The sequence below is a fragment of the Lagenorhynchus albirostris genome, chromosome 8 (genome assembly GCF_949774975.1).
Source record: "Lagenorhynchus albirostris chromosome 8, mLagAlb1.1, whole genome shotgun sequence".
NCBI classification, from domain to species: Eukaryota; Metazoa; Chordata; class Mammalia; order Artiodactyla; family Delphinidae; genus Lagenorhynchus; species Lagenorhynchus albirostris.
In genome coordinates, this window is record NC_083102.1 from 102,983,527 (window position 1) to 103,009,379 (window position 25,853).

The following is a 25,853-nucleotide window of genomic DNA, read 5'->3' on the forward strand; positions in this document are numbered from 1 at the left end:
ACACAAATCCCATCAGATTAGCGCCCACCCTTATGACCTCATTTAACCCTTATTGCGTCCTTAGAGGCCCAATGTCCAGACACGGTCACACTGGGAGTTGGGGGATCAATGTGAATGTGGGGGGAGATGATTTTGTCCACAGCATCATTCATACAGGGGGACCACTGAGACCAGAGGGCGTGCTTGGGGTCCTTAGCGATGATGGTGTAGGCAGTTTCTTTAATCCACCTGAGTCTTTCTCGACACTCTGAGAGTGTCTGATTGCCTAGTGTTCTTTGTAGGAAACTCTATGGGGCAATCCCCTGAGGGTGCTGCTTTAAAGGAGTATATCTTGCTACCTGCTGAGAGCCGGATGGAGTCCAGCGACATCCCGGCAGAGATGCTCTGCCCTGAGCCAGGGAAAACGTCTCATCACACACAACCACAAACAGCAAAGACAGGATCCAATTCACTCATTTATTCAGCAAACACTTCTCACTCACCATGTGCCTGGCGCTGTGCTCAGTGACTTAGGGGTGACTTAAGACTCACTGGCGGATGGACAATCCTTTCGCCCTCACCGAGGAGGAAACCGGGGCAGAGAGGCAGGTCTGAGCAGTGGTGAGGGTGGCCCTAGGATGCCTCTGGAGTCCCTTCATTAAACCAGCTTTGGGGGGAAAGATGCCCGACCCCTCATCAAAGGGCCAGCGGATCAGAGGCGGTGCTGGTACTCCTGTGGGTGGGTGGGAGTCACCTGGGGAGTCCGGCTCAGGAGGTAATGAGAGTGTGCAGGGATAACCAGGCAGCCACCTTCAGTGTCCGGAAAGTCCTCTCCTGTGTGGCCCCGGGACCTGCTGAGGCCCTGTGGAGGGCACGCAGGGATGCCTGGCTAGAAGTTCGCATCCTCTGCAGGCTGAGGTCCGGTGAATCCAAACCCCCGGGGACCAGACAGCAGCTCGGTTCCTCCATGACTGCCATCGGGTGCTGCCACGGTGCTGTGGTTTCCTCTTCCTTCTGGGTGACTTTTTCCAGTAGCATCAAAGACAGAACTGGCTGGCTGTTTTGGAGTTTGGTGACTTAAAATGCCAGCCAATAGCCACTTCCATGGTGCGATGGAAGTGTCAGAGAAGCCGGCCAACTCTCACCCCGTTTTCTGAGGACACCGTCCAGAAACGCTTGTGCTGGAAAGTAGTTCCTCAGATCATGCTTTAAATGGGCCTGGGGAGGAATCACTCGAGTGGGAGGCCCTGCAGGAAACGCGAGATGAGCTCATGCTTCTGGACCCAGGTCCTCACATCAGACCTTGTGCTGTGTATCCAGCTTCCTAGATGCGGCCCAGGTCAGTCTGCATTAGGCTGTCTGTCACTCTCTGTAGACACAGAGAGAGGCCTGCAGAACAGACAGCTCTCAAAGCCTGAGTTCTCCGCATCTCCTAAACCTCCTTGCTCTCCTGCAGAAACCCTCTGTCCTGGCTTGGGTTCCAGCCCCGGGAAGAGATGCTGTCCCTTTGGCTGAAGCGGTAATGGCCTCTGTGCCCTTTGAACAGTTTAAGCACATACCATGACGGGTATGGTGTTGAGTTTTATTATCATGGTCTTACAGTGGTTTGGTTTTTTTTGTGCTTCCCCCTTCCCCAAATGGTCAATTTGAGGAAATAGGCCTCCAGCATCATAGAATTTTCTGCTTGGGAATTCCTTCCCTTCCCTACTCCCACCAAACATTTTGTTGAGAAACGCTTCCACCCTCAAGTGTTGAAAACGTCACTGCAGCTTCATCATTAAAGAGCTTTCGGTGGGCAGAGCCGAGTCCTACGTTAGGGTCACAGAAGAGTGAGGGCAGCAGAGTGGGTGCCGATCGGCCAATTGCGGAGGAGATCCACTCGATACATAGGGTAGATTCTTAATCCGGACGGGAACCAAGTACGATTCTTTATCCGGACGGGAACCAAGTACTACATCACTCCTCGGCGAGTCCACGCGAGAATAAGTCCCAGCTTCCCTTAATGGCAAGGAGAGTTTATTCTCTGTGATGCAGGAAAACCCCTCCAGCCCCAGAGCTGGCCTGCTCCCTTGCAGAAGGTCAACTGTTATGTTTCAAACATGTTACCAAGGGCTTCCCTGGTGGCGCAGTGGTTGAGAGTCCGCCTGCTGATGCAGGGGACACGGGTTCATGCCCCGGTCCGGGAAGATCCCACATGCCGCGGAGCAGCTGGGCCCGTGCGCCATGGCCGCTGAGCCTGCGCGTCCGGAGCCTGTGCTCCGCAGCGGGAGAGGCCACAACAGTGAGAGGCCCGCGTACCGCAAAACAGAAAAACAAAAAACCCAAAAAAAACATGTTACCAATTATTGAATTAGAAGAACAGAAGGTTACATCACTAGCTTTGGTGTCCTTTGTGGTTTACATTCTAGGATTAATTCAAATCTTTGTTGGAGAATTTATCCTTTTTGGTTTACTTGGTGGCAGTAGACTGTGGGTGGAGATAAGAGAGGGGAAGTGACAGTCAACATCGTATGGGACCAGGGTCCCAACCCCAGCTCCACCCCCTCATGGGAACTGGGTGATAACGGTCCCCACCCCCCAGGCTTGGTGAGGGTAAGTGGGAACAGTGTGACCTGCACAGAATGGCTCTGGGCCATGGAGGAAACATAGTACGTGGTAACAAGTAACAGGTCGTTATTTTAGCATCGTTAGAAGTCTGTTTTCTGTGCTGAGGCTTTTCCATGGAGTTTCGTGTCTTGGAGTCTTTGGTGATGTTGCTTGCCTGTTCTGACGCATTATGCTTGTCGTTGAGAGAAAGATGATTTTTATCCCGGAGCCAAGGGAATCAGAGCTGACAGCGTCATTAGCCTGCACGCCCACCAGCGTGGCCCACGTGAGGGTTAGCGCTGCCCTGTCCCCACCGCGTGTCCTTTCAGAGTCCCCAGGAGCCAGGGGGGTGATGAGCCTCCTAAACGTCCCAGGTGATTCCAGGGTCCCCTGGTTAAGACATAGGCTGTTACCTAATTACTTCCTGGATATCGGGTGGGAGGAAGTATTGCCATGGAGATGGCTGGGAAGTGTTCTGTATCCACTAGAATATTACTGATATTTTTAACAAGTGAATGGGAAATACGGTACTTTGCAGCTTTGCCTGTGGTTTCACAGTTCAGCGTCAGGGCCCCCGCAGCTCACAGCCCTCAAGGTGAGTGATGACCGAATGGTGGGCAGAAGCTGGCACCTGTGCCTTTACAGGTGCACCATGAGTCCCAGGTCTACACACCCCTGAGCGCCAGACACCAGGAAAGCATCGCTATGACCTGAAATTATTGCCATGCCAGTTCCTGATTAAGAAGTAGATCGCAGGAGAGGACCTACGCTTTCGTGAGGTGTTTATGCCGCACTGCTCAGGAAACGTGTAGGAAAAGAGAGGTCAGCTTGAAATATACAAACATTCCACCAGGTGAATATAAGTGATGGAAATGAGATTATTTCATTCTTTGGGACAAGCTGAGTTGTTATTTGGCTCCCTTGGTAAATAATGATCTGTGATGGGAGACATTATAAAAATTATTAAAAATTTTAAAATTTAGAAATTATAAAAATTCAAATAAGGTAATTTTCTTCATTTTTGGTCTTTAAAAAGCATACTTTTTAGCTAAAGAGAAAGCTGTTGTCTTCAACTTAAAATTTCAGTGTTTAAGATACACTATATTTGTGAATAACTGAAAATTTAATGCCTTATGCCCATATGTTAATATCATTTGTGCTGACCTTATAGGATTCAGGTCAACATATCCATGGGTTTAACTAGAAATGTAACTATTTTCCCAGCTATTCTGATTCTGATGGTGCTTTCAGTAGTGTTGTTTATTAGTATTCAAAGTGTTAAGATATCACTGTGCAGTCATGCTTGAGGAATTAACGAGAAGCTGTTTTCTTTCTTCCTACTGACGGCCAATTTGCTTATTCACCCACTGGTTCATTTGTCTTAACCCACTCAGCTAGCAGAAGGGAGAATGCAAACATTCCCCATGACCGTGATTTGTTTCTCTCTTTCAGCCACGCGATGATGGACCTACTGGTTGAACTTTGCCTTCAGAACCACCTGAACCCGTCCAACCATGCCTTGGAGATCCGGTCTTCAGAAACTCAACAGCCTTTGAATTTTAAGCCAAATACTTTGGTTGGGACCCTGAATGCGCATACCGTATTTCTGAAAGAAAAAGTTCCTGAAGCGAAGGTTAAGGCTGGCCCCGCTAAGGTGCCTGAGGTCAGTAGCACGAGGGACCCTTTGTCATATAAGGCCATATGCAGTTCCCTGTGACCCAGGGTGCTGGAGCTGCTGAGGAGAGGCCGGCGGAGCCCCTGCTGTATAAGCAACGCACGCTGTGGTTGAGGTTTCCACTTGCGTGGTGGGCTAAGTTAGACCCTAAACTGAGTTTACTTTAGGAGACCGAAGTTCACGCATTGAATAATGTTTGTTGTGTAGCATTTCTCCTTTCCATACCAGAGAAGAGGAGCCAGTCTAGAGCAGAACTATCCACCAGAACTTTCTGCAAAGATGGAAATGGTCTATAATTCTGCCCTCGGCAAGGTGACAGCCACTGATGACATGTAGCTGCTGAGCATGCGAAATGCAGCTAGTGTGATCGAAAAACAACTTTTCATGTCTTAATTTTCATTGAAATAACCACAGGTAGCCAATGTCTACCCTCTTGGCCTAGTCCTAAAGGTTCTAGCTGAGTTCTGGAGGCCTTCCTGTCCACGGCAGAGGTTGGAATATGTAGACGATGTAAACAGCTTCCTAGAGAGAGGAAAACAGAAAGCGGTTCCCTTTTGAAATACTAATGTCAGAAATACTCATTGCAATTTGGATAATATTTTATGCATAGATTCCAGGCTTTTGAGTATTGATTAAAGGTAACTCCGGCTGCTTATTGTAATTTTTTTTTTTGCGGTGCGCGGGCCTCTCACTGTCGCGGCCTCTCCCGTTGCGGAGCACAGGCTCCGGACGCGCAGGCTCAGCGGCCATGGCTCACGGGCCCAGCCGCTCCGCGGCATGTGGGATCTTCCCGGACCGGGGCACGAACCCGCGTCCCCTGCATCGGCAGGCGGACTCTCAACCCCTGCGCCACCAGGGAAGCCCTATTGTACTTTTTAATAAGGCTTTGCTGTGGATCTTTCCCCTCCAGTTGAAAGCAATGCTATTTCATTCTTTTAGATTATTGTAATACCTAATAAATTTCCCTTTTTTTTTTTTTCCCGTTGTGGAGCACTGGCTCCGGACGCGCAGGCCCAGCAGCCATGGCTCACGGGCCCAGCCGCTCGGCGGCATGTGGGATCTTCCCGGACTGGGGCACGAACCCGCGTCCCCTGCATCGGCAGGCAGACTCCCAACCACTGCGCCACCAGGGAAGCCCTAAATTTCCCTACTTTTAAACATGGTAATTTGGCCAACAGGTCATGTCCTCTAGGTTTGGGTGGTTAATAACTTTTAATTGGTGGTATCTATACTTTGAGTTTTCCCTAATTCTTCAATTAAAATCACTGTTTAAGGAAATAAACCCTTTTTATATTTATATTCTGTGGCTTTTCTTGCCGTCTTGAACCCCAGCTGCAAATCCCAGGGGCAGGTGAGCCCAAGTGTATATATGACTCCAGTTTAAGAAGCATGGAAAAGATCCATGATTCCATTTTTCCTCCTAAAATTCATCAAACCCTGGCACTCAGACTGGAAAGGGGTGAGATAAATCTCAGTCCGTTTTTTTTTATTCAATACACATTTGCTGTGTCCACTCCCCAGGATCTTAGAACAATGTGGGTGATCAGTAAAGACCAAACAGAAGTTGACTGCATGAGACTTCAGCCTATTGCATTTTTGACGCGTCACTTTATCTGTAGACATGTATAATCAGCTTTAGTCAAATTGATTTTTTTTCTGATTATGATGTCTATTATTATATGCCTATTATATTTGTATGTCTAGTGTATGTTATATTTTTCTAGCTTAAAATACATATGTGTGTAGTGTATATGTGTCAATATTCATATAAATATATGATACTAGATATTAATCTATTTATGTGGGTATTTTGTCTTCTTAAACAAAAATTTGATGTCTTGTTTTCTGAGGGTTTTTTTTTTCTTCCTTTAAATTGGATTGTTCACAAGAATTCCAAACCACTTCCCTTTAAGAAACGTATTAGTGCCTTGCATTCAGGTCTGTTTAGAATCCTTGAAAGACAGTGTGTATATTAGATTCCAAATTGAGACCCTCACTGCTGTCCATTTCCCCATGTTGGTAGCAGTTTGTTCATTAGCAAAAGAGATTGGAAGGTAAATTCATTTTTCCAGGCATTTGCTATTCCTATTCAGTGTGCCCTTTCCCCCACGACCCACTGAATTTTGGAAGAAAGACCCGGTCCACACAAAATCATGCCCTGCTCCATTCTAGTATAAACACAGCTGTGCAAAGATGCGCTCACGGAATTCTGCCTGCCGTGTTTTCCAGAAGACGGTGCGCCTGGTGGTGAACTACCTGCGCACACAGAAGGCGGTGGTGCGCGTGAGCCCCGAGGTTCCCCTGCAGAGCATCCTCCCAGTCATCTGCGCCAAGTGCGACGTCAGCCCGGAGCACGTGGTGCTCCTCAGGGACAACGTGGCCGGTGAGGAGCTGGAGCTCTCCAAGTCCCTGAACGAGCTGGGGATAAAGGAGCTCTACGCCTGGGACAACAAGAGAGGTGAGGCCACCCAGCATCTCAGACGCGGCGCCGCTGGCCCTCCGCGCATGCGTCGTAGCACAGAGCGATGGGGATGGGCGTTTGCAGGCCTCTCCAATTTTGTCCAAACCAGAACGGGAGTGGGCGGGAAATACAGTATATGGATTGTAGTTATACCTCTTTCCCCCAGTCGTGAGCATGCTCGTTACCCCTTGTCTCCCGTGAGCTTCCATGAGATACGTAAAAAGGGGAAAGGTGAGAATACTGGCGCTTCTGCTCTAAAAGAACTTCTCAGAAGCCACGTGTGAACCGTATTCTCCTGGATTTCCTTTTCAGTTGCCATTAAATACTCCCAGGTCTCAAACGTTGCTCCTAATCGAAACCAGTGGCAGAATGCAGTGCGCTGTTCCCTAAACCTGCCCAAATGCAGTTCAGTTCCTGGAGACAACACGTGCTGCTTCCCCTCCCCCTCTATCCTTCTCCTCCCGTGAAGGTGGTACTAGCCTGAGATCACAGTTAGTAAGAGGCTCTGGCTTGAGCGACACCTCGAGGCCAATGTTGGTACAAAGACTGTTGTGTAAGCAGAGTTCCCTGATTGACACAGGGGCTGACTGTATTTGAACAACTGTGAGACCAAAAAAAAAAAATATATATATATATATATATAGTTAATATTCCTTGACTTTAGAATTATTAAAATGGACTTCACAAAAGTGTCTATTTTAATGAGCTCATTTGATATCCGTTGGCTTTTATTTCACAAATATTGACCAGGTTGGGCTTTTAAAATACACACATATTCAAGTTTTCATGTTTTTCTACAGTTTTTAAAAAATTTTTCCCAATTAAAAAAATCTGTATTTTCTTATTACCAAACTGTAATGGTCACAGTGGAACCTCCCCTTCCCCCAGATCTCCTCCTGAAGGTTCTGGACCCTGGGTCTCATTTGACATTCAAGAAAGGGTTTTAGCTCAGTCATGTACAAGAACATAACTATTTATTCCTTCAAAAAAAAGTGTTCTGGCATTTGAAGCATCTTGTGTTTTATCCGGTATGTTTTTAAAACACAGAGAAGATGATTCTCAGCACCTGCTGCACGGGCCCGGATGTTGCCGGTGTGTCTGTCTCGTTATATCAGCCCTATTTAAATTTGGTTTCTGGGAATCTTTGGAAACAGAGCTTTCATTTGGAAAGACAGAAAAAGAGAAGGAAAGACAAGAAAAGAAAAATTGCCCCACATTTAAGCATGTGAAAGGAAAAGTCTTCTGCAAACGAGTATTTCTGTTATGTGCTAGTCAATCGGAATATCTTGAAGGGTAGCTGTAGAATCTAATACCTGGGAAAAGCGTATGAAACCAGCCTCTGCATTAAGGAGTGGGCCCAGCAAGCCCGTGGGGGGTCTTCTGGGCACACGGGTGAGGCGGAGAGAGCGGAAACTGCCCTAAGTCTGGACCTCCCTCTTCTGACCCCGGCGCAGGGCAGGGCAGGCTGTTGCACGCGGAGAAATAGCTGTCCCCCAGCCCCTGAGTCCTCCTCTGCACTGCCTCGGGCACCCTCCTGGGGACCCTCGTCCTGGACCCCGGCAGCCTCCCCAGACAAATAAAGCAGCATCACCTGGCATGGCGAGGATGTGCCCTGCCTGTGGCCAACATCCTTTTCGTCTGGACCATGATGTGCCATGTGGGCTGTGAAATATTTGATTGTCATCCTTGCCAAACGCCTCCATCCCATCCTACTGACAGTCAGACATTTGAGTAGAGAAGAGAACATTTCTGTCCGTGAGGAGCTCTCTTCTTTGCCCCTCTTGGGTTGCGCCCCCTCCCAGCTGGCAGCTGCTTGGGGAAGGGTAAAGGCCACGGGCAGGAGATGTGTTGTAGGCAGAGGCCCACCCTGTTCTGGAATTCCTGGCGGCGGCAGCTTGAGAAAGCGGAAGGCTTTGCTGCCACCTGCTTCCAGGATGGCGCTTAGCAGCCAGACAGCTGCGGGATTCTAGGGGAGGGGATCCAGGCCAGGGATGCAGGCCTGCTTTGCACTTGGCCTTCTCCTGCGGGGCACAGCAGCCTCAGTCCAGGCTGACACAGGGACCAAGGCCTCGTCAGGTGCTGCCGTGGGTCAAGAAGCCTGTCTTCACTCTCTGTTGCCTGCCTTTTCCAGTTCTTCTGACCAAAACACAGTCGGAGCCTTCCCTGAGCTGCCGAGGTACAGTGAGCCCAGCGCTGCCCCGCCAGCTGCACCTTGCATGGCTCTGGGCTAGGACGATGCACGGGGTGACCTGAGGGGATGCAGGGCAGCACCTCTGGGGGCGTCTGGCCAGGCTGAGCTGAGGTTGTGGCTTGGTTTCTTGACTCCCTGGTTGACTAAGAGAAGAACGTCTCTTGGGCAAGGGTTCGTTGTGTGGTTCTGATTGGTGAGCAGTGAGGGAGCTGTTTGTAGAAAACGGCCCTTTATGAACACAGAACTTCAGGGCAGAGCAGAAGTCGTCCATGCAGGAGAGGCCCCGTGCCCTTCTCACCTGTGCTTACCTGCCCTCAGGGTCCATCCTGCCTGCGGCAGAATCTGGGGCAGTGTGGGTTGTGAAATCTGACCTTTTCTGTCACAGACAAGTATGTAAATGACTGGTCCAAATTTTGCATTCATTTCTTATAAATTATTTATATATATATGTATGTATTGTGTATAACACATACATACACATGCATGCACATACGTACGTAGGCGTGTATGCACACACATTTGTATTGGGACTTATATAAATCTTTTGGACTACACACACACACATAACACACACACACGCTCCAAGAGAGTCATTAAAATCCCAATGAGTGGATTTTATAGAAATTTCTGTCCATGTTCGGTAAAGCGTTTGACGTTAGACTTTGTTTCAAAGAGAAAAATAATGCAGAGAATCTGGGCTTTGTTCTGAAGCCACAGACCAGGTGTCGTGTCTGCCAGTGGCCTCCCCTCAGATTCCTCACCTGTTCCCTCCTCCGTCGCACAGGGCGGAGGGATGCTACAAAGAGAGGGACTCTCCTTTAAGAAGCACCACAGACACTTCTCCAAAGAAGCCATACAGATGGCCAACAGTCACATGAAAAGATGCTCAGTATCACTAATTAGTAGAGAGATGCCAATCAAAACTATGATGAGGTATCACCTCACACCAGTCAGAACGGTCATCATTAAAAAGTCTGCAAATAACAGCAAATGCTGGAGAGGATGTGGAGGAAAGGGAACCCTCTTACACTATTGGTGGGATTGGTGCAGCCACTATGGAGAACAGTATGGGGGGTCCTTTAAAAAGCTAAAAATAGAATTACCATATGATCCAGCAAGCCCACTCCTAGGCATATATCTGGAGAAAACTCTACTTTGAGAAGATACAGGCACCCCTATGTTCATAGCAGCACTATTTGCAACAGCTAAGACACAGAAGCAACCTAAGTGTCCATTGACAGACGAATGGGTAAAGATGAGGTACATATATACAAAGGAATATTACTCAGTCATAAAAAAGAATGAAATAATGCCATTTGTAGGAACATGGATGGACCTAGAGATTATCATACTAAGTGAAGTAAGTCAAAGACAAATACCATGTGATATATCACTTATATGTGGAATCTAAAAAAAAAAATGATACAAATGAACTTACTTACAAAACAGAAACAGACTCACAGACATAGAAAACAAACTCAAGGTTACCAAAGGGGAAGGGTGGAGGGGATAAATTAGGAGTTTGGGACTAACAGATACACATACTACTACATATAAAATAGATGACCTGTTGTATAGCACAGGGAACTATACTCAATATCTTGTAATAACCTATAATGGAAAAGAATCTGAAAAAGAATATATCACTCTATATATCTATATCTATCAATCAATCTAGCTAGCTAGCTAGCTAACTGAAACTAACAGAACGTTTTAAATCAGCTATGCTCCAATTAAAAAAAGAAGCACCATGAATAGATAGTTGGTTTGAGCAGAAAACTCATATATATGAAGGCTTGATCAGTTCTGAGTGATCTGATCTGGGGATATTGTAAGGCTGAGGGCAGCGGGGAAGGTGAATCAGAGCTATTTTGACTGTTCTTTGACGACCCCCATGATGGGGATGGTCACTTACAAACGTGCACATTTCCCTGCGATGCAGACCCAGTTTCCCCTCTTGCATTTACAAGCTTGGTGACCCTGATCTGGCCCCCGACGGCTTGCTCCATTTCTGCATCCGGAAAAGTGGACGTTTTCAATGAGCCGGTCCTCAAGGGCCCCTGCAGCGTCCTCCATCCGTCCACACCCCTCAGCTCATCTGTATCACCTTCCAGATCACATCCAAACGGATGAGACACAACCTCCCCTGTGTTTTTATTCATATCTAAGTCGTAGTAAATGAGAGTAAATTGAAACAAAATAAACTGCACGCTCAAATTGCCATCCACTTAGAACCACGGCTTCTAGGTCTTAACTGGCGTGTTTTCTCCAGGCCTGGCTGCGACCCAGGCGGGGCACCTTGGGGGTCTTGGCTGATGTGAACACGGTCAGGAAAACCAAGCGATCTTGCCCTGCCCTGCAGCCCATCCTTCCGCAGTGCCTGCCAGTCTCAAACCTCACAGAAGGCCCCATCAGTCCAGAATCTCCGAGCCTCACCTTTGAGATTAGACCGTCTGGTTGGGGCCCAGCTCAGAGCCGGGCAGCTGTGGGCTGTGGCCTCTCGGTCCCCTTGGGGCGGCTCTGTGCCCCGAGCCCGAGCCTCAGTCCTGGGGCTGGTGACCAGCCGCTCCCCCAGTAGGAAGAGAAATGAGAGGCTGAGTCTCTGCTCCAGTCTCACCGTGGTGTGGTGGCACAACGGCCTGTGTGCCGGTGATGTGTTCTCGCTCCCTCATCTCTCAGGCACTGTCATATCCTACACTTGCTACCTCTGTGTCACGTAGCAGTCAATTCTAGAAACGTCAGAGGTACAAACATACATGTTGGGGCATATTGTCCGCATATAGCTTTACTCTGCGGCACAGAATATTTTGCTACAGGCTCTGGGCCTAACAGAGGGTTTTGGTGCAATTAACTGTGAACCTTACGTGCACGCGTGTTTCCGGGGGGATGCATGTCTCACCACTGAAGCCGGTCCCCTCGCTGGTTTGGATGTCATGTGATGTGGGGACCGCTGATTGGCCTGGCTGAGCCACCTGCATGAAGCTGAGAGGCCTGGTTCCTGGGACTAAAACCGGAGCCTTTGCCACTGACAGAATGCAGGGATTCGGGGCTTGGTTTTTGCTTCATTGGGAGAATGCATGTCACAAAGGCTCCGACTTCCACGTCTGCCTTCTCGAGTTGGAATATGAAATTCTTGCTTAGCAGATGAGCAGCCCACCGATATTGACCTGGTTTGGGTTGGTATCTTGGTGGCAGAGTTTGTAAAATCCAGTCCACATTTTTCCACCAGTGGTTTGGTGGTCCAGCAGTTGGCAGCGGTGTGGGGAAATTAACTTTTCAGTCCTTCAGCAACACCTCAACATCTTTTCTTCTGGCTGTATCTGTGTGCCTTGGAAGACAAGAACAGGATGAGCGGATGACAAAGGCCTGGAGTGGCCTTCGGAGTGTCATCGATCGATGAATAATGGTCACAATGGTTGTGGTGGCACTGAGGGTGCCAGGCTTGGTCATCTGAGTCATCTTCCATCTGCAGATGGGGAAACTGAGGCCCAGTACGCCCCCACGACGGCGTCCTTAAGCTCTACTCTGCTGGCTCTCAAGTGTGGTCCCCACAGCTTAAGCATCCCAGGGTGGGGGGTGCTTGTTGAGTGGGGAGTGCTGGGCCCCATGCCCAGAGTCTCCCATATGGGCATCTGGTGCGGCCCGAGGTCCCAGGGATGCCGCTGCCACCAGTTCTGCCTCGCCCTGGAGACCGTGGCCCTTGGCTGCGTCGTCACCATCCCGACTGGCCTGGGCTTTGGTGCCCCATCGGGAACTCCAGAACATCCTTTCTAGCTCGAAAATCCCGCTGAAGAAAACCCCAGGAAATGGAGAAGATTGAGGATTTAGAAGTCAAGAATAAAAAAAAACAATAGAAGAAGAGACAGGTCCCCTAGAGAATGTAATGAAAAAGGAAAACATCCTGTTTGAGGTAGAGGAAGAAAAATCTGGGGACATGGGTCATGGAGGAGCTGACTTGGTTATTTCAGAAGGCCCCTGGGTAAACCATCACTGTTACTCCACGTTCTGGAAAGGAGTGGGCTCCTCAAGCCGGGAAGCTGTTGATGTAGTTTATTTAGTTTGCGTTTTTGCCGCCACCCTCATAATTCTTAAAGCAGATGTTTAGCACAGATGTCGCAGTCCCGAGAGCCGTGCTGTCCGGTCCGATGGTCACAAACCAGGCATGGCCGTCAGGCACGAGGCATGTGGCCGGTGCAAGCTGAGATGTGCCGTGATGTGCACCGTGCATTTTGAAGGCTTAGTACCAAAACGAATGTAAAACACCTCATTAATAATTTTATATGGATTATGTGATGGAATACTAATATTTTAGATCTATTGGGTTAAATAAAACATTATTAAAATCAATTTCACCTGGTTCTTTTTGGTGCAGCTGTTGGAAAATGCAAAATTACGTATGTAGTCCCTTTATTTTTTGTTGCACAATACTGCCCTAGAACTTCTGGATTTATTCGGGGTTTTTTTGTTTTGTTTTGTTTTGTTTTTACTATACTAAAGGTTATAAGAACCTTTAGAGATTTCCTAAACCCAGCTGGAGGCTCTGGGTGGCTCAGAACGCTTTGAGAGAAATAGTTTTGCTCTCTTATAAGAACTAAAGTTTAAGACTAGAGTAAAAAAAATCATTTGTTGATATTTTTAAAGTACTTAATCTAATGTTTCATATGCTGAAAAATAACTTAGTACTTTTTTTTTTTCCCCAGAAACCTTTAGAAAATCATCACTTGGCAACGGTGAGACAGATAAAGAGAAGAAAAAAATTCTGGGATTTTTCAAAGTTAATAAAAGAAGCGATAGTAAGGTAATTGATTCAGTATCAAATATCAATCAAATTGACATATGATTCTGCATTCTGTACAGACAGTTTCTTGAGATGTTTGTCCTCAGCCTCTCTTGGAATTTGTCTAAATACACGTAGGAGTTCTCACTCCTTCAGGGAGTAGGGTGCGTGTCGTGTCAGTATGCACAAATGCCTCTCACATCCCACACTTGGTTCCTAAAACAGTGGTCTTGGGTGATGGCGTTTAATTCACCAGCAGAACACGAAGCCATGCACCCTCTCTGCTGGTACCTGCACAGTCCTGGAAGGAGGTTGAAGCTCAGTAAACAGCCTCTGGATGAATGGATAAGTGAATGCATGGTACGGTTAAGTTTATATAAATACCCAATATCCCGACAAATGAACCAAATCTTCAGAACTTGTACAACCTGGTGCAGCCTCAAGGAGCTGCCCAGGGGCCGCTTTGTGGAGAAGAACATGAGTTGTTGAGTGGGTCCATTTGCCAGTAAATTTTAGATGTTCCCTGCTCCTCCCCATATGATTTGGGAACATGCTGAATAAGTTAATTTTATTGATCTGGTTGGTCTTAGTTAATAAATCCTAAAACCGTAATTTGGGTACAGTGTTATAAAGTCATAGTAGTACAGAGAGTAAAAATGAGCACATTTAAAATCATCTTTGAACCCTCAAGCTATACAGGCCTTCTAACTACCAAGAAAGGAAAATGCTTGTGATCTCTATTGTGTTGGTTTAAAAAGGTTTATTTTGCTGGGTCAAGTATTTTCTCTTAACTAGTAGATGGCACTAAAAAAGACAGAACCACTGTGGGGAACGTTAGTCTTTAATCCGCCAGCTGGGTTTGGAAGCGTCCGCCGTCCACGGAGCGGTAGAAGAGGCGTGAGTAGGGTGGACGCACGTTGGTCCAGAGCCCTCTCTGCCCATTGCATGGCCCTTGCATCTGTGCACCAGCCTGCACGTGTCCTGACCTTCCGGAGCCCACGGGGTCAGAATTACCATCCACCCCGTGTTCCTGATGAGGACGCTGGGGCCCAAAGAAATAAACTTGCTCAGGGTCCTGGGGTTAGATCCCGGGTCAGCTTGTGATTCGGAGGTGAGAGGTCAGTGAGAACGCTGGGTGGAAGCTGGCAGCCCAGAGAGAAGTCGCCACCTGAACTAGTGAGGGGTCCCTGTCCTCAGGAGTCCCTGCCAAACTCCAGTGCATTGCCCTCGACCACCTGATGCTTTGATTGTGGATTCTTCATTCTCTGTCTTATTACTGATTGTGTGTGTTTCCCCCCGCTTCCATGTGTCCTTTGAAAATCTCTGCTCCGTGTGTGTCTCTGCTTAAGATCTTCTGTGCCCTCACCCCACCATCCTGTCCCCCTCCTCTTCCCTCCTCCCCCATCCTTTCCTTTCCTGCCAGAATTCCTTGAAATTACAGATTCAGTTTCACATTTGAATTTCCCTTCACTCTATTAATGTTGGGTTTCTGGTTCCTGTCATCTTTTTAAAAATATTTTATTGAAGTATAGTTGATTTACAGTGTTGTGTTAATTTCTGCTGTACAGCAAAGTGACTCAGTTATATATACATATATTCTGTTTCATATTCTTTCCCATTATGGTTTATCACAGGATATTGAATATAGTTCCCTGTGCTGTACAGTAGGACCTTGTTATTTATCCATCCTATATAATATAGTTTGCATCTGCTAATCCCAAACTCCCACTGCATCCTTCCCCCACCCCTTGGCAACCACAAGTCTGTTCTCTATGTCTGTGAGGCTGTTTCTGTTTCATAGATAGGTTGGTTTGTATCATACTTCAGATGCCACGTATAAGCGATATCATATGATATTTGTCTCTGTCTGACTTGCTTCACTTAGTATGACAATCTCTAGGTCCATCCATGTTGCTGCAAATGGCATGCTTTTATTCTTTTTGATGGCTGGGTAATATGCTTCCTGACATTTGAGGTCGGTTTGCTGGGACTGCAGGCACCGCTGGCCTCTTTGGTTCTCACTATTCTAATTCACAGAAAATCTACCCTTTCCTCACACCAAGATCTCAAGCGCCCTTCTTCTTGTATCTTCCTGCTTTTGAGACATGAAACTGCCAGCGCAGTCAGTAGGAAATCTAGAAATGCCTTTGTTTCAAGCAGCATAAGAGCCGAGTGCATGTGATGGTCTGGGAGAGCTTTCTCCAGGAGAGTCTGAAACACCTGTGAAAACGCCACAGATGGTGAGGAAGCCTGGTCTGGGGGTCCCAGGGGCTTTCCCTCCGCCCCACCCCATCTTTCTTCAGTCTTAGACTGGCTAGAAGTGTCTTTCCTTTCTCATACACCTCATCTTTCCCTCTCATTTATTTTATTTTATTTTGCCCTCAACTGCCCTTCTACAGTCGTAACCTTCCTGGATTATTTGTTGTTTGGGGCATTAACCTTTTCCTTCCTTGTTTCTCTCTGTGTTTATTGTTGGAGGTGCTGTGCTAAACGCACCCTCCTTTCATCTTCTATAAACCTGGCGAGAGAGGCCTTATCAACCCCATTTTACAGGTGGAGAAGCCCAGGCTGCACATTCTGAGCAAATCCCAGGGCTAGTGTTGCCAGAATTCGGACCCGCCTGTCTTTCCGGAGCCGTGGCTCTCACCGTCCACACACTGTACGCTGCCTGGCAAGCCTGGGTCTCAGGTTTTCTTCATTAATAGCAGGAGGGTTTGGAGTGAATTATTTCTTTTATTTTTAAAATTTTTATAAATTTATTTATTTGTTTTTGGCTGCGTTGGGTCTTTGTTGCTGCGTGCAACAGCAAACATAGGCTTTCTCCAGTTGCGGTGAGCGGGGGCTACTCTTCGTTGCGGTGCGTGGGCTTCTCACTGTGGTGGCTTCTCTTGTTGCGGAGCACGGGCTCTAGGCGCGCAGGCGTCAGTAGTTGTGACACGCAGACTCAGTAGTTGTGGCTCGTGGGCTTAGTTGCTCCGTGGCATGTGGGATCATCCCAGACCAGGGCTCGAACCCATGTCCCCTGCATTGGCAGGTGGATTCCTTCCCTGGCAGGCCACCGGGGAAGTCCTGAGTCAATCATTTTTTAAATGATTTCTAAAATCCTGTGATGCCAGATAGTCTACACATGTCTGAGAGCAAAATACTAAGAATGGAGACATTTAAAGTTAAACTGAGTCTTTATTATCTACTTAAAAGAAAAAACATGCATATGTGTGTGTGAAATCTCAGTAGAGAATACGCTTAAAAAGGTATCATTTTGGCTGAAGTCAATGAGGGAAAGTATCCTTCCTTGTTTTAAAACTTTGGTATTTTAATGTTCTTTCAACGTGATAACTTTGTTTCATTTTGACATTATTTATTCTCCTAACCAAGTAGTTCTGAAAATACCTTAGAATCACCTTAAGATCTAGTGTAACAATTGGATTCTTGGGTCACATCCCCAAAGATCCTCATTTGGGAGGGCAGGGTGTGGCCCAGAGCTGTATTTTCCAGGGCACCTGGTGGTTCTCTGTCTGGAGGTCACCACACCATCAAGGGAAACCTTCTTTTAAACCATGAAGTGAGATGTCATTATTGTTCACCTTTTATGGATAGGGAGTGAGGTACTTGGTGAGTTATTTTGATGTGTATCCAGTCGATCAGCAATGCAGTGGTAAACTGAATTTAAAACGTAGAAGTCCTCAAAACCTACTGAATTAATTGGTTTTCGGAGCTAATTGATCAGCTCAGACCCACTGCTGTTTTCATATTGCATCTCTTCTAAGCAAAAGAGATGCTCTGGGGAAAAAGACAAAATGGAAACTCACACTCCATGAGTCATGAATTTCAAAACTGTGGTTGTCAGATCTGTGAGCACTGCTTAGGGACTATTTTAGAACAGCTTTCAGGTTCCTAAGAATCGTGGCCGTGGATTACAGCTGTTTATGCAGATGCTGCTGCCCTGAGGGACGGCCAGGCTGGCGTGGTTTGCTTTAATAATTGCTGAGGACGACTGTTCTGTGTGATGCTGCTGTCACCTGGAGATGACGGGGGTCCTGCTTCTGTTCCAGGCAGAGCAGCTCAGGCAGCCGGGGGCAGACAGCGATGAGGATGCCTCCAAGTCCGCACTGGGAAGGGGCTCGAACGTGAGTACTAACACCGCAGGGGCTTCGCGCTAACCTCGTGGGGCTTCTGGCAGCTTTGCACCACCTTCCGGGAAATGAAATTATAGATTAGTTTAGTTGTTTTTTGTTTTGTGGGTTTTTATAAACTAGATAGTTGCACAAAGCGTCATGTGGCTTCTTTTTTAGTTGCCCGTGGTGCATTCAGAAGATGAGGAATGTGTTACTTTCCGAATGTGTTAGTTTGCAGTTCTCCAGCCCCAGCCGGCGTGATCAGGAGGGCCCTTCATTAGAGTAACTGAGTTACACCGTCTGAAACCACTTCCCTGCGTTCTCAGGAGCAGGTGATGGTTTGGGAGCCACACAGCCTGTTTCCTAAATTCTGCAGCCCTACGTTGAAAGAATTTTTTAAAACTTTCTGTGCCCTCGCATTTCAAAGTTGGCATACAGAAAGCTTCTTCATAATTTTAAATACTTGAAGGAAAATATTTCATAGCATCTTATAAATATTGACATTTTAAACGTATCTAATAAAGTTTGATACGATCACTTTAAAAATCACAGATACATAGACAAATCACAGAGACAAACTCTTCTATAACAATAAAATATGTTGCATTATTCTTCTTTTTTCTTGACTTCACATTTCCGTACTGGTCCCATGTAAAATTGTATTCTATTCAATATATATTTTGTTTTTAAAAGTCTGTTTTAAATAGTTGAAATGAAATGTGATACAAAACAAGAATGTCTATCTAAATTAGGTTTTTAAATTTCATGTGATCATAAAACTGTGGGTAGGAAAATACTCTTCTAGACTGAGTTCTTATTACAATTGCAAATAAATATAAACAATATAAATATATTAACTGCTGATATATAACTGTTAAGCGTGAAAAGGAAATCTTTCTTGAAAAGATATCTTTTAATAAGATGAAAGGTAATTTTTAAATTTATTCCATATACCCATGAATGAACATAATTTATGGATAAAACCAGAAAAGCTTCAACATTAATTGTGTGACTCTTTCTGTTTTTATTGGTTTAAACCCTGAGGAAATATTTTGCATAAATAAGTACAAGAGGATGAAAACGGTTACTGCTATAACAGTGCCTTTCAATTCTTTGAAGTCCTTCTGGTCAATCACATAGTGATCTATTATCAGATATTATTTTGATTGATCTTTTATCTGTACCTGACTAGGTTCTCGTTTAATTGGTCAATAGCCAAGATTTGGAAGCCATTTGACTTGCCAGGGGGGTTGTTACTCAATCACACGAAAGTTATTGACTTCTGGGAGGTATAAGAAAAACACTTTATCAAGATTTCTCAGATAATAATTACACTCATTACTCAGAGGCACTTCGTCTTTTTTAAAAATAATGTTTGAAGACATCTCTCCCAAAGGAACAAATACAGTAGAAATCCAATAATATATGTTGTGAAAAAAATTTTTTATTCATAAAGTATAATATACATATAAAGAAGTATTATCATTAAGTGTGATATAGTTTCTGAAATTGTATAAATTGTTTCTAGATACTTAAAGTAAATCAAAATGAGCAATTTGACATCATAACTCTTCTTTTCATTCATGTTATATTTTTCAGAAGTCTCAAGTTAGAATTACATGTGTCCCAGCTACTGATTTTACTAACATGTTTATCTGAGCTAAGGGATAGCAAAGCTGACCATTTTTAAAAATTGAGATATGATCAACATACAACATTGTATTAGTTTTAGACATACAACATAATGATTTGATGTATGTATATATTGCAAAAGGATTACCACAATTAAGTTTAGTTAACATCCATCCACCCAAAAAAAAAAAGTGTGACTGTGTGTGCTGATGGATGTCACAGGCACTTTCTAAACCTAATATATCATCAGTAAGTTTTGAGGAAAATGACATATTGTCAGTTTTCACTGAGGAAATTGACATATTGTCAGTTTTCACTCACTTTTGCCAAAATAGTGTTTTTTAGTGAATGTTAAAAATCTCATCCCAGGGCTTCCCTGGTGGCTCAGTGGTTGAGAGTCCGCCTGCCGATGCAGGGGACATGGGTTCATGCCCCGGTCTGGGAAGATCCCACATGCCACGGAGCAGCTGGGCCCGTGAGCCATGGCCGCTGGGCCTGCGCGTCCGGAGCCTGTTTTCCGCAACGGGAGAGGCCACAACAGTGAGAGGCCCGCGTACCGCAAAAAAAAAAAAAAAAAAAAAAAAATCTCATCCCAAACTTTAAGTCTATTTTTGTCAGGATCTTAGGTTTATAGATTTAGGCCATTCGATCTATGGAGAATGTCTGCCATATAAATTAATTAGCAAAATGGGCCCTTATTGTCCAATCAAAAAGCCAAATCACATTTACTTTTGGTTAAAAAAAAAAGTCAAGTCATATTTTTAGTTTGAGTAAGTGTGTTAATATGTATCCTCCTGACAATTATCAACCTCAGTTCTGAATCTAAAGGTAGCAACTGTGGATTCTCAGTTTCTCATCCATCACTTTAAAAACATAGGGGTTTAATGCCCTGGACTTGACGCTGTTTTTCCCTTTTGATTCCCATATTTTAATGCTCTTTGAAAATCAGCTCTCAATTTTCCTGACAACCAAATCTTGCTGGTTTCCACTAAGAAGGATTTAACTCGTGGTGGGAACTCAGGCCGGGCTGGAGCCTGGGGTGACCGCAGCTTGTCCATAGAAACGCATGTGACCAGTATTCTCATCTGACCCCAAATTAACCTGAGTACAATTACATAATGAGAAGGTCTCTTCTTCAGCTGTATAATCTTCAGCAAGTCTTTCCTTACCATAACCACATCAGCAATGCTGCTTCTTTGCTATAAAACAGACTTAAATCCACTGAGAATGGTTTAAAATGTCCGTGGACTCAGTTAGTCTGTAAGGCTTATCTTTTGTCAGCCTCAATTTTGGCCACAGATTGTTGGAAAATGTCTTCTAATATTTCACACACTCTGCCAGCAAACTTTGTGTCTGAGTAGAGGATCTGTTCAACTACCCTGAAGGGCTTGACCCCTCACGCCTCTTTGGTTATTACAACATGCCAGGAGTTATTACTTTTTCTACAGCAATGGATGGTAGCATAAGTTTTGCAGTGGGCATTGCTAATTTGTGTGAGATTTTTTTCTTAGAAATGCAGCCTAAGAACATATTCATGACATGATAGATAGATAGATAGGTAAACCTAGGCCAAAAGTCCATAGGAAATATCCAAAGCGTTTATGAGGAAAATCATAAAATTCTACAAATACACACAAAAGTAGAGTTGTGCAAATGGAAAGACAGACCATATTCTTAGATATGAAGACTCCACATCATTATGTCATCAGGTTTGTTGTAGAGCTAAGTGAACTGATTACACAGAGCAGTTTAAGGGAAGCAGGAAAATCATTGAATACAGATATGGAGTGGTCTCTAGGAGGTTTGTTTGTTTTTTTCATTTTTTAAAATCACGTGTGACTTTTACTAGAAATCAGAGTCAATCAAGGAATCTGCAGTGTGGTAGATTAACTATTCACCTGGAAATAAGAGTTTACTGGGTTTGAAGGCCTAGGGCAGGATAGTAGTTAATAAAATAATGCCGGCCAAAGAGGATGATGCCCACAGCTGCCACTACCTGCCTGCCTGTGCCAGGCCCGTGCTTAGTTCAATTATCTCATTTCATCCTCCCCACATCGCTGTAAAGTAGGTTCAGCCTTCCTTACACAGACGCAGAAATTCCCAGCTTCCGGAGGCCAAGTGGCTGCTCAAATCCGCTGATGTCTGCTTATGTTTCCCAGTGTTTTATGTTCATGTTTATATTTCTTCATGTCTGTGATGTCTGATCTATGTTTGAGATTATGCTTTCTTTTATCAAGCAAGTTGGTGATGTAACATTTCTTAAGAGCGCTGCTCCTGTTTTTATAAATTTCCCCAAGCCCTTGACTCCTAGCTGAGTGCAGGCATCTGCCCTTGGGGTGTAGAGCTGAGCTTTTATTCCCAGGCAGCAGAGGGGGCCTCTCTGTCTCCCCTTTCTTCATCTGTATGACGGGCATCACGCCATCCACCCTGCAGCACCCTTGTAAGGATTAGCAATTATAGAGCTCGGCTAATAACTTTAGGAAGCATTCTGAAATGGTGAGTAAACTGGATCAGAGCTTCATTAGAAACTTTCCAGATAGTATTGTTATTTTTCCTTGAGAAAATGCAACTGGTTTCTTATATTTGTAACCTGAAGAGTCGGAAGAGAATAGATCCGCATTTAAAAAAAATTATCCTAAGGTATGTAGGTAGTCAGATAGTTGTCAGATCTTTCCTGGAAAGATTAATTTTATGTAAACTAACGTTTAGTCTATTCCAAGATACATTTTCATTTTCTTAATCAAAGGACCCTTGAATCAGAGTGAATATAAACACCTCAGGAATAATTTCAAGCAGTTTTCCTGGAATTTGGCATTTTCCGGGAAACTGTCCCTTCTCTGAGCATGCGTGACATCCTACAGATCTGGACCCTGAGACACATGGAGGGAACGTGGTCAGGGTCCACAGGATGTGATTAGTGGCGAGGTGGGAATGGTCCTCAGGCCTCAGTCTCCATCCTCTGCTCTTTTCCTAAGTCACATAGACAGCAGTATGAACTCTGCACCAGATGCAAAGACACCTGAGCGCCTTTGTAATCCAGCGCACAGAAATGCCACACGCGCAGAATACGGTAGCATCTGGTAAGGTGGTCAGTAATGCTCTGGTGGAGGAAGAGGAGGACCCGAGTTCTTAATCTGCTTCTGTTATTAACTCTGGGATTTTGGGCAAATTGTAAAACGAACTGTAGTGACTGACCTTTTATAGGCCCCTGGCCTTCATTTAAATGCTATAAATTTGACCAATCTAAAAATGTATCAACGTGAGCCATACCGGATACCATTGTGTTGCTTATTACCATTGTTCTAAAATCTTTTGGTGAATGATGTTTAAAAAGCATTGCCTCAATTTAAAAAAGTCATCTGGGGCCATGTTTCCCCTGTTCAGGCAGTTATGGAAGGTTTCCATCATCCTAGGAGTTGCTCACCACGTTCTGAAGTGATTCTCGACCCAAAGCCTGAATAAGCTTTTGGGGTCCAGGTAGAAATGTCCCCGCAGAGTCATCTGGCCAGGATGGAGACGGCTGCTGTATTGAAGTCCTGCCCTTAGGAGCCCCAGAAGTTGAGAGGGATGCCCATCAGTAACATGCCACTTTCCGAAAAAGTTATTAAAAACTAAGTTGTAAAGCAAGCTTCATAATTTAGTGCCCTGAGCCCCATGCTCATCAGAGATCCCGTATTTCTCCCCAGCTTGCACGGGCCTGTTAAGAATCCCGTCCCAAGTGGATGATAAAGAGCTGGCCCCCCCAAATGCGTGTCGTCAGATCCGCCACAAGGGGGCAGTGTTTGTCCAGACACAGCCAGTCCTGCTGAAACCCCCTGGCCTGACAAAGCTAAAATTTGCTGTTTTTTGAGCATTCACAAAATCGAGGGATGAGCCACGTTTGGGATATAGAACTAATTTTTGTTATACATCCATTTTGAAGAGATATTTTAAAAGTCTAGTGTATACCTTTCAAAAACGGTTTATATTCAAGATTATAAAATAAGTACCATATGGAAAGTTTTAAATGGGGAGTGAGGGAGTCACGTGGAATGCCAACAGCCCAACACCATTTCTCGTCACTTTGTATGTTCTCTTGAGCCTTTCTGGTGTCTAAGGCCAACTGTGATGTACACAGTGCTGTGCTTTTTTCCTTTAGCATCATGTCGTTTACAATTCGCTCTGGTACAGCAATGGTCTTTTAACTTTTTAAAGGTTGTATATGATCATCCAGGAAGAGGGGAAAGTGTGGCTTTTGTTTCTGTTTGCTTGAATCTGGATTCTGCCTTTAGCACGTACAACTCTGTGACCTTTACAGCCTCCCCTCCCCCATGTGTGCAATGGGTTTGTCATCATCACTCCCAGGGCTCCTGGCACTCGCTAAGCTGCATCACTCTGCCCCATTACTTGTTGCTTTTTTTTCTCTGGAACTATAAATAATGAGAGGACCATCTTCGTCCCCAGAGCCCATGTTCATTTGGGGACTTTTCCTTATAATAGAGACTTGCAAAGGTATTAGGGAATCAGAGGGTGAGACAGTTTTATGGCTTTCAAGACAACATATGTTTCCACGTTGCTTCCCCAGAGGGTGGTACCACCAGCAACAAATAACAGTACTTATAGCCACTCAGGTTTTCATTTCAGATCCAGTGTCTTGGATATGAAACTTCTATCAAAGAGTGGAAAGGGCGCAGACCCAAAAATGTAATTTAGAAAAATGATCCTAAACTTCTTTGCCTACCTGTTTGCCCATTCACAGTAGTTTTTAAAGTTTTCATGTCACGTGCTCTCCAACGCAAATCTGGAAACTGTCAGAGGAAGGTTTTGTTTTTAAAGCCTCAAGGAATTCTTATCCAAAACACTGGATTCTTAGAGTGGGAATAATATATTCTAACTAGAGCCTAAAAGGTTGATTGAAGGGCCTCATGCCAATACTTCGTTCTCAAAGTGAAAAGAAGAAATGTAGACGTTTAACCTCTTGCCTGAGGATTCAATGTTTGTAGGGAATGAGCGGTAAAAAACGTCCCTTTCAAAATACTGATTTTCCTTATTTCCCTTAAAGCATGAGTATCTGTTTTTTCCTAATGTCTGTATTTCTTCTGTGACCTCCTGCGCTTGGATGGACAAGCAGAGATCCGTAGAATTGCAGTTGCCTGCACACGGCTTGGTTGAGTGAATGGCATTCAAGTTGCTTCTCAGACTAGGTAGCAGAGAGAAGCAGACCCCCGGTCCCTCCGTGCCCTCTCCACTTGGGGAAAGGCAGCTTGTCATCCCAGTGGCTTAGCCCCAAACCTTGGAGGCCCCCTTTGCTTCCTCCGTTCTCCACGCTCCATCTGCTATCCAGCTCAAAGCCCACCTGCTACCTTCAGAATACATCCCGAATCCCACTGCCTCCCTCTTCCCCGTGGTCACTTCTCCTGCTGGCCTCCCCGTGGCCCCTCTCCCAGCCTCGTCCACGGCCTCCTTTCTGGCCTCACTGCTTTGGGTGCAGCCTTGTGCACTTAGCAGGCAGAGCGAGGCTTTGTGAAGGGGGATCCTGGCCAGACGCCTGATGACCACTGCGGTGGTGGCCTCGCCTCACTCAGCCTGAGACCGTCCTCCACAGCCTGCCACCCCCAGACACTCTCCCCGCCTCCTCTCATCGGGGAGCATCCCCCGGGATTCCAGACAGGGTATTCTGGAATCTCAGTCCAGACTGACAAGTGGTGAGCCTGGAGCCTCTCCGGGTGTGTGCATCCAACTTCTCTCAGATCCTTGCCCACCGGCTTCATTGCATCCGCCCCAGCGCTGTGCTTCGTCTTCTTCCTGGGCATCTCTTGGCCCCTGAGCTCCATGCTTTTCTTTTCCAGCTTCTCCCAGTTTTTACAGGCGATGGCAGTGCAGCTGGGGCTGCCACCTGCCACGCCCCCTCTGTTCCAAACACAGCAGGCCGCTTGCCTCTCTCCATCTGTTCGCCGAGCATCCTCCAACGACTGCACGTGTGTTCGAGGCCCTGCCCCAAGGTGACCTGTATCGGGTGCCCCCCGGCCTGGTTTGCCCACCCTGGAGCCTGGGGTCCTCCTGAAGGCCCCACCCCTGGCCTCCTTCTCTCCTGGTGTGGTTTGGGCTGGATTTCTTCTCCCTTCACTGTGGCCTTTGCTGCCTCTTCCCATCTTGTCATATTTTCTTGATGTCTCCATCTGAAATGTGCCCCAGGTTGACCTCGATTCCTTCCTTTACTTCCTGCGGAGCTGATTACAGGTCTGCACTCCTAGTGGTAGTGGGGAGGCCCTAACTTCCCTCTGCTGCACAGGTCAAGGCTCCCCCCTTAGACACAGAACCCGCTGTCCGGGCCTCTCCCCTTTGCAAAATGTTGGTATAGTTCCAATTTATAAAAGTTGCAAAATAAAATAAATAGTCATGAGTCAACCACCCACGATTAACAGATGTTCACGTTTAGCCCAATTGTCTCATGTCTT

General features: G+C 45.8%; 1 protein-coding gene across 7 annotated transcripts in view; it reads left to right on the forward strand.

The window, feature by feature from the left end:
• Positions 1 to 25,853, forward strand: part of COBL (cordon-bleu WH2 repeat protein) — a 260,231-nt gene that overhangs the window by 94,510 nt on the left and 139,868 nt on the right. For 3 of the 7 annotated variants that reach the window (XM_060157508.1, XM_060157509.1, XM_060157511.1), the window contains exons 3-5: positions 4,018 to 4,228; positions 6,470 to 6,698; positions 13,593 to 13,690. In XM_060157508.1, the coding sequence (XP_060013491.1) occupies positions 4,018 to 4,228; positions 6,470 to 6,698; positions 13,593 to 13,690 (538 nt within the window). Of the gene's footprint in view, positions 1 to 4,017; positions 4,229 to 6,469; positions 6,699 to 8,832; positions 8,878 to 13,592; positions 13,691 to 17,721; positions 17,797 to 25,853 lie in introns of all 7 variants that reach the window. The other 4 variants (XM_060157507.1, XM_060157505.1, XM_060157506.1 and 1 more) reach the window with 2 other exon arrangements.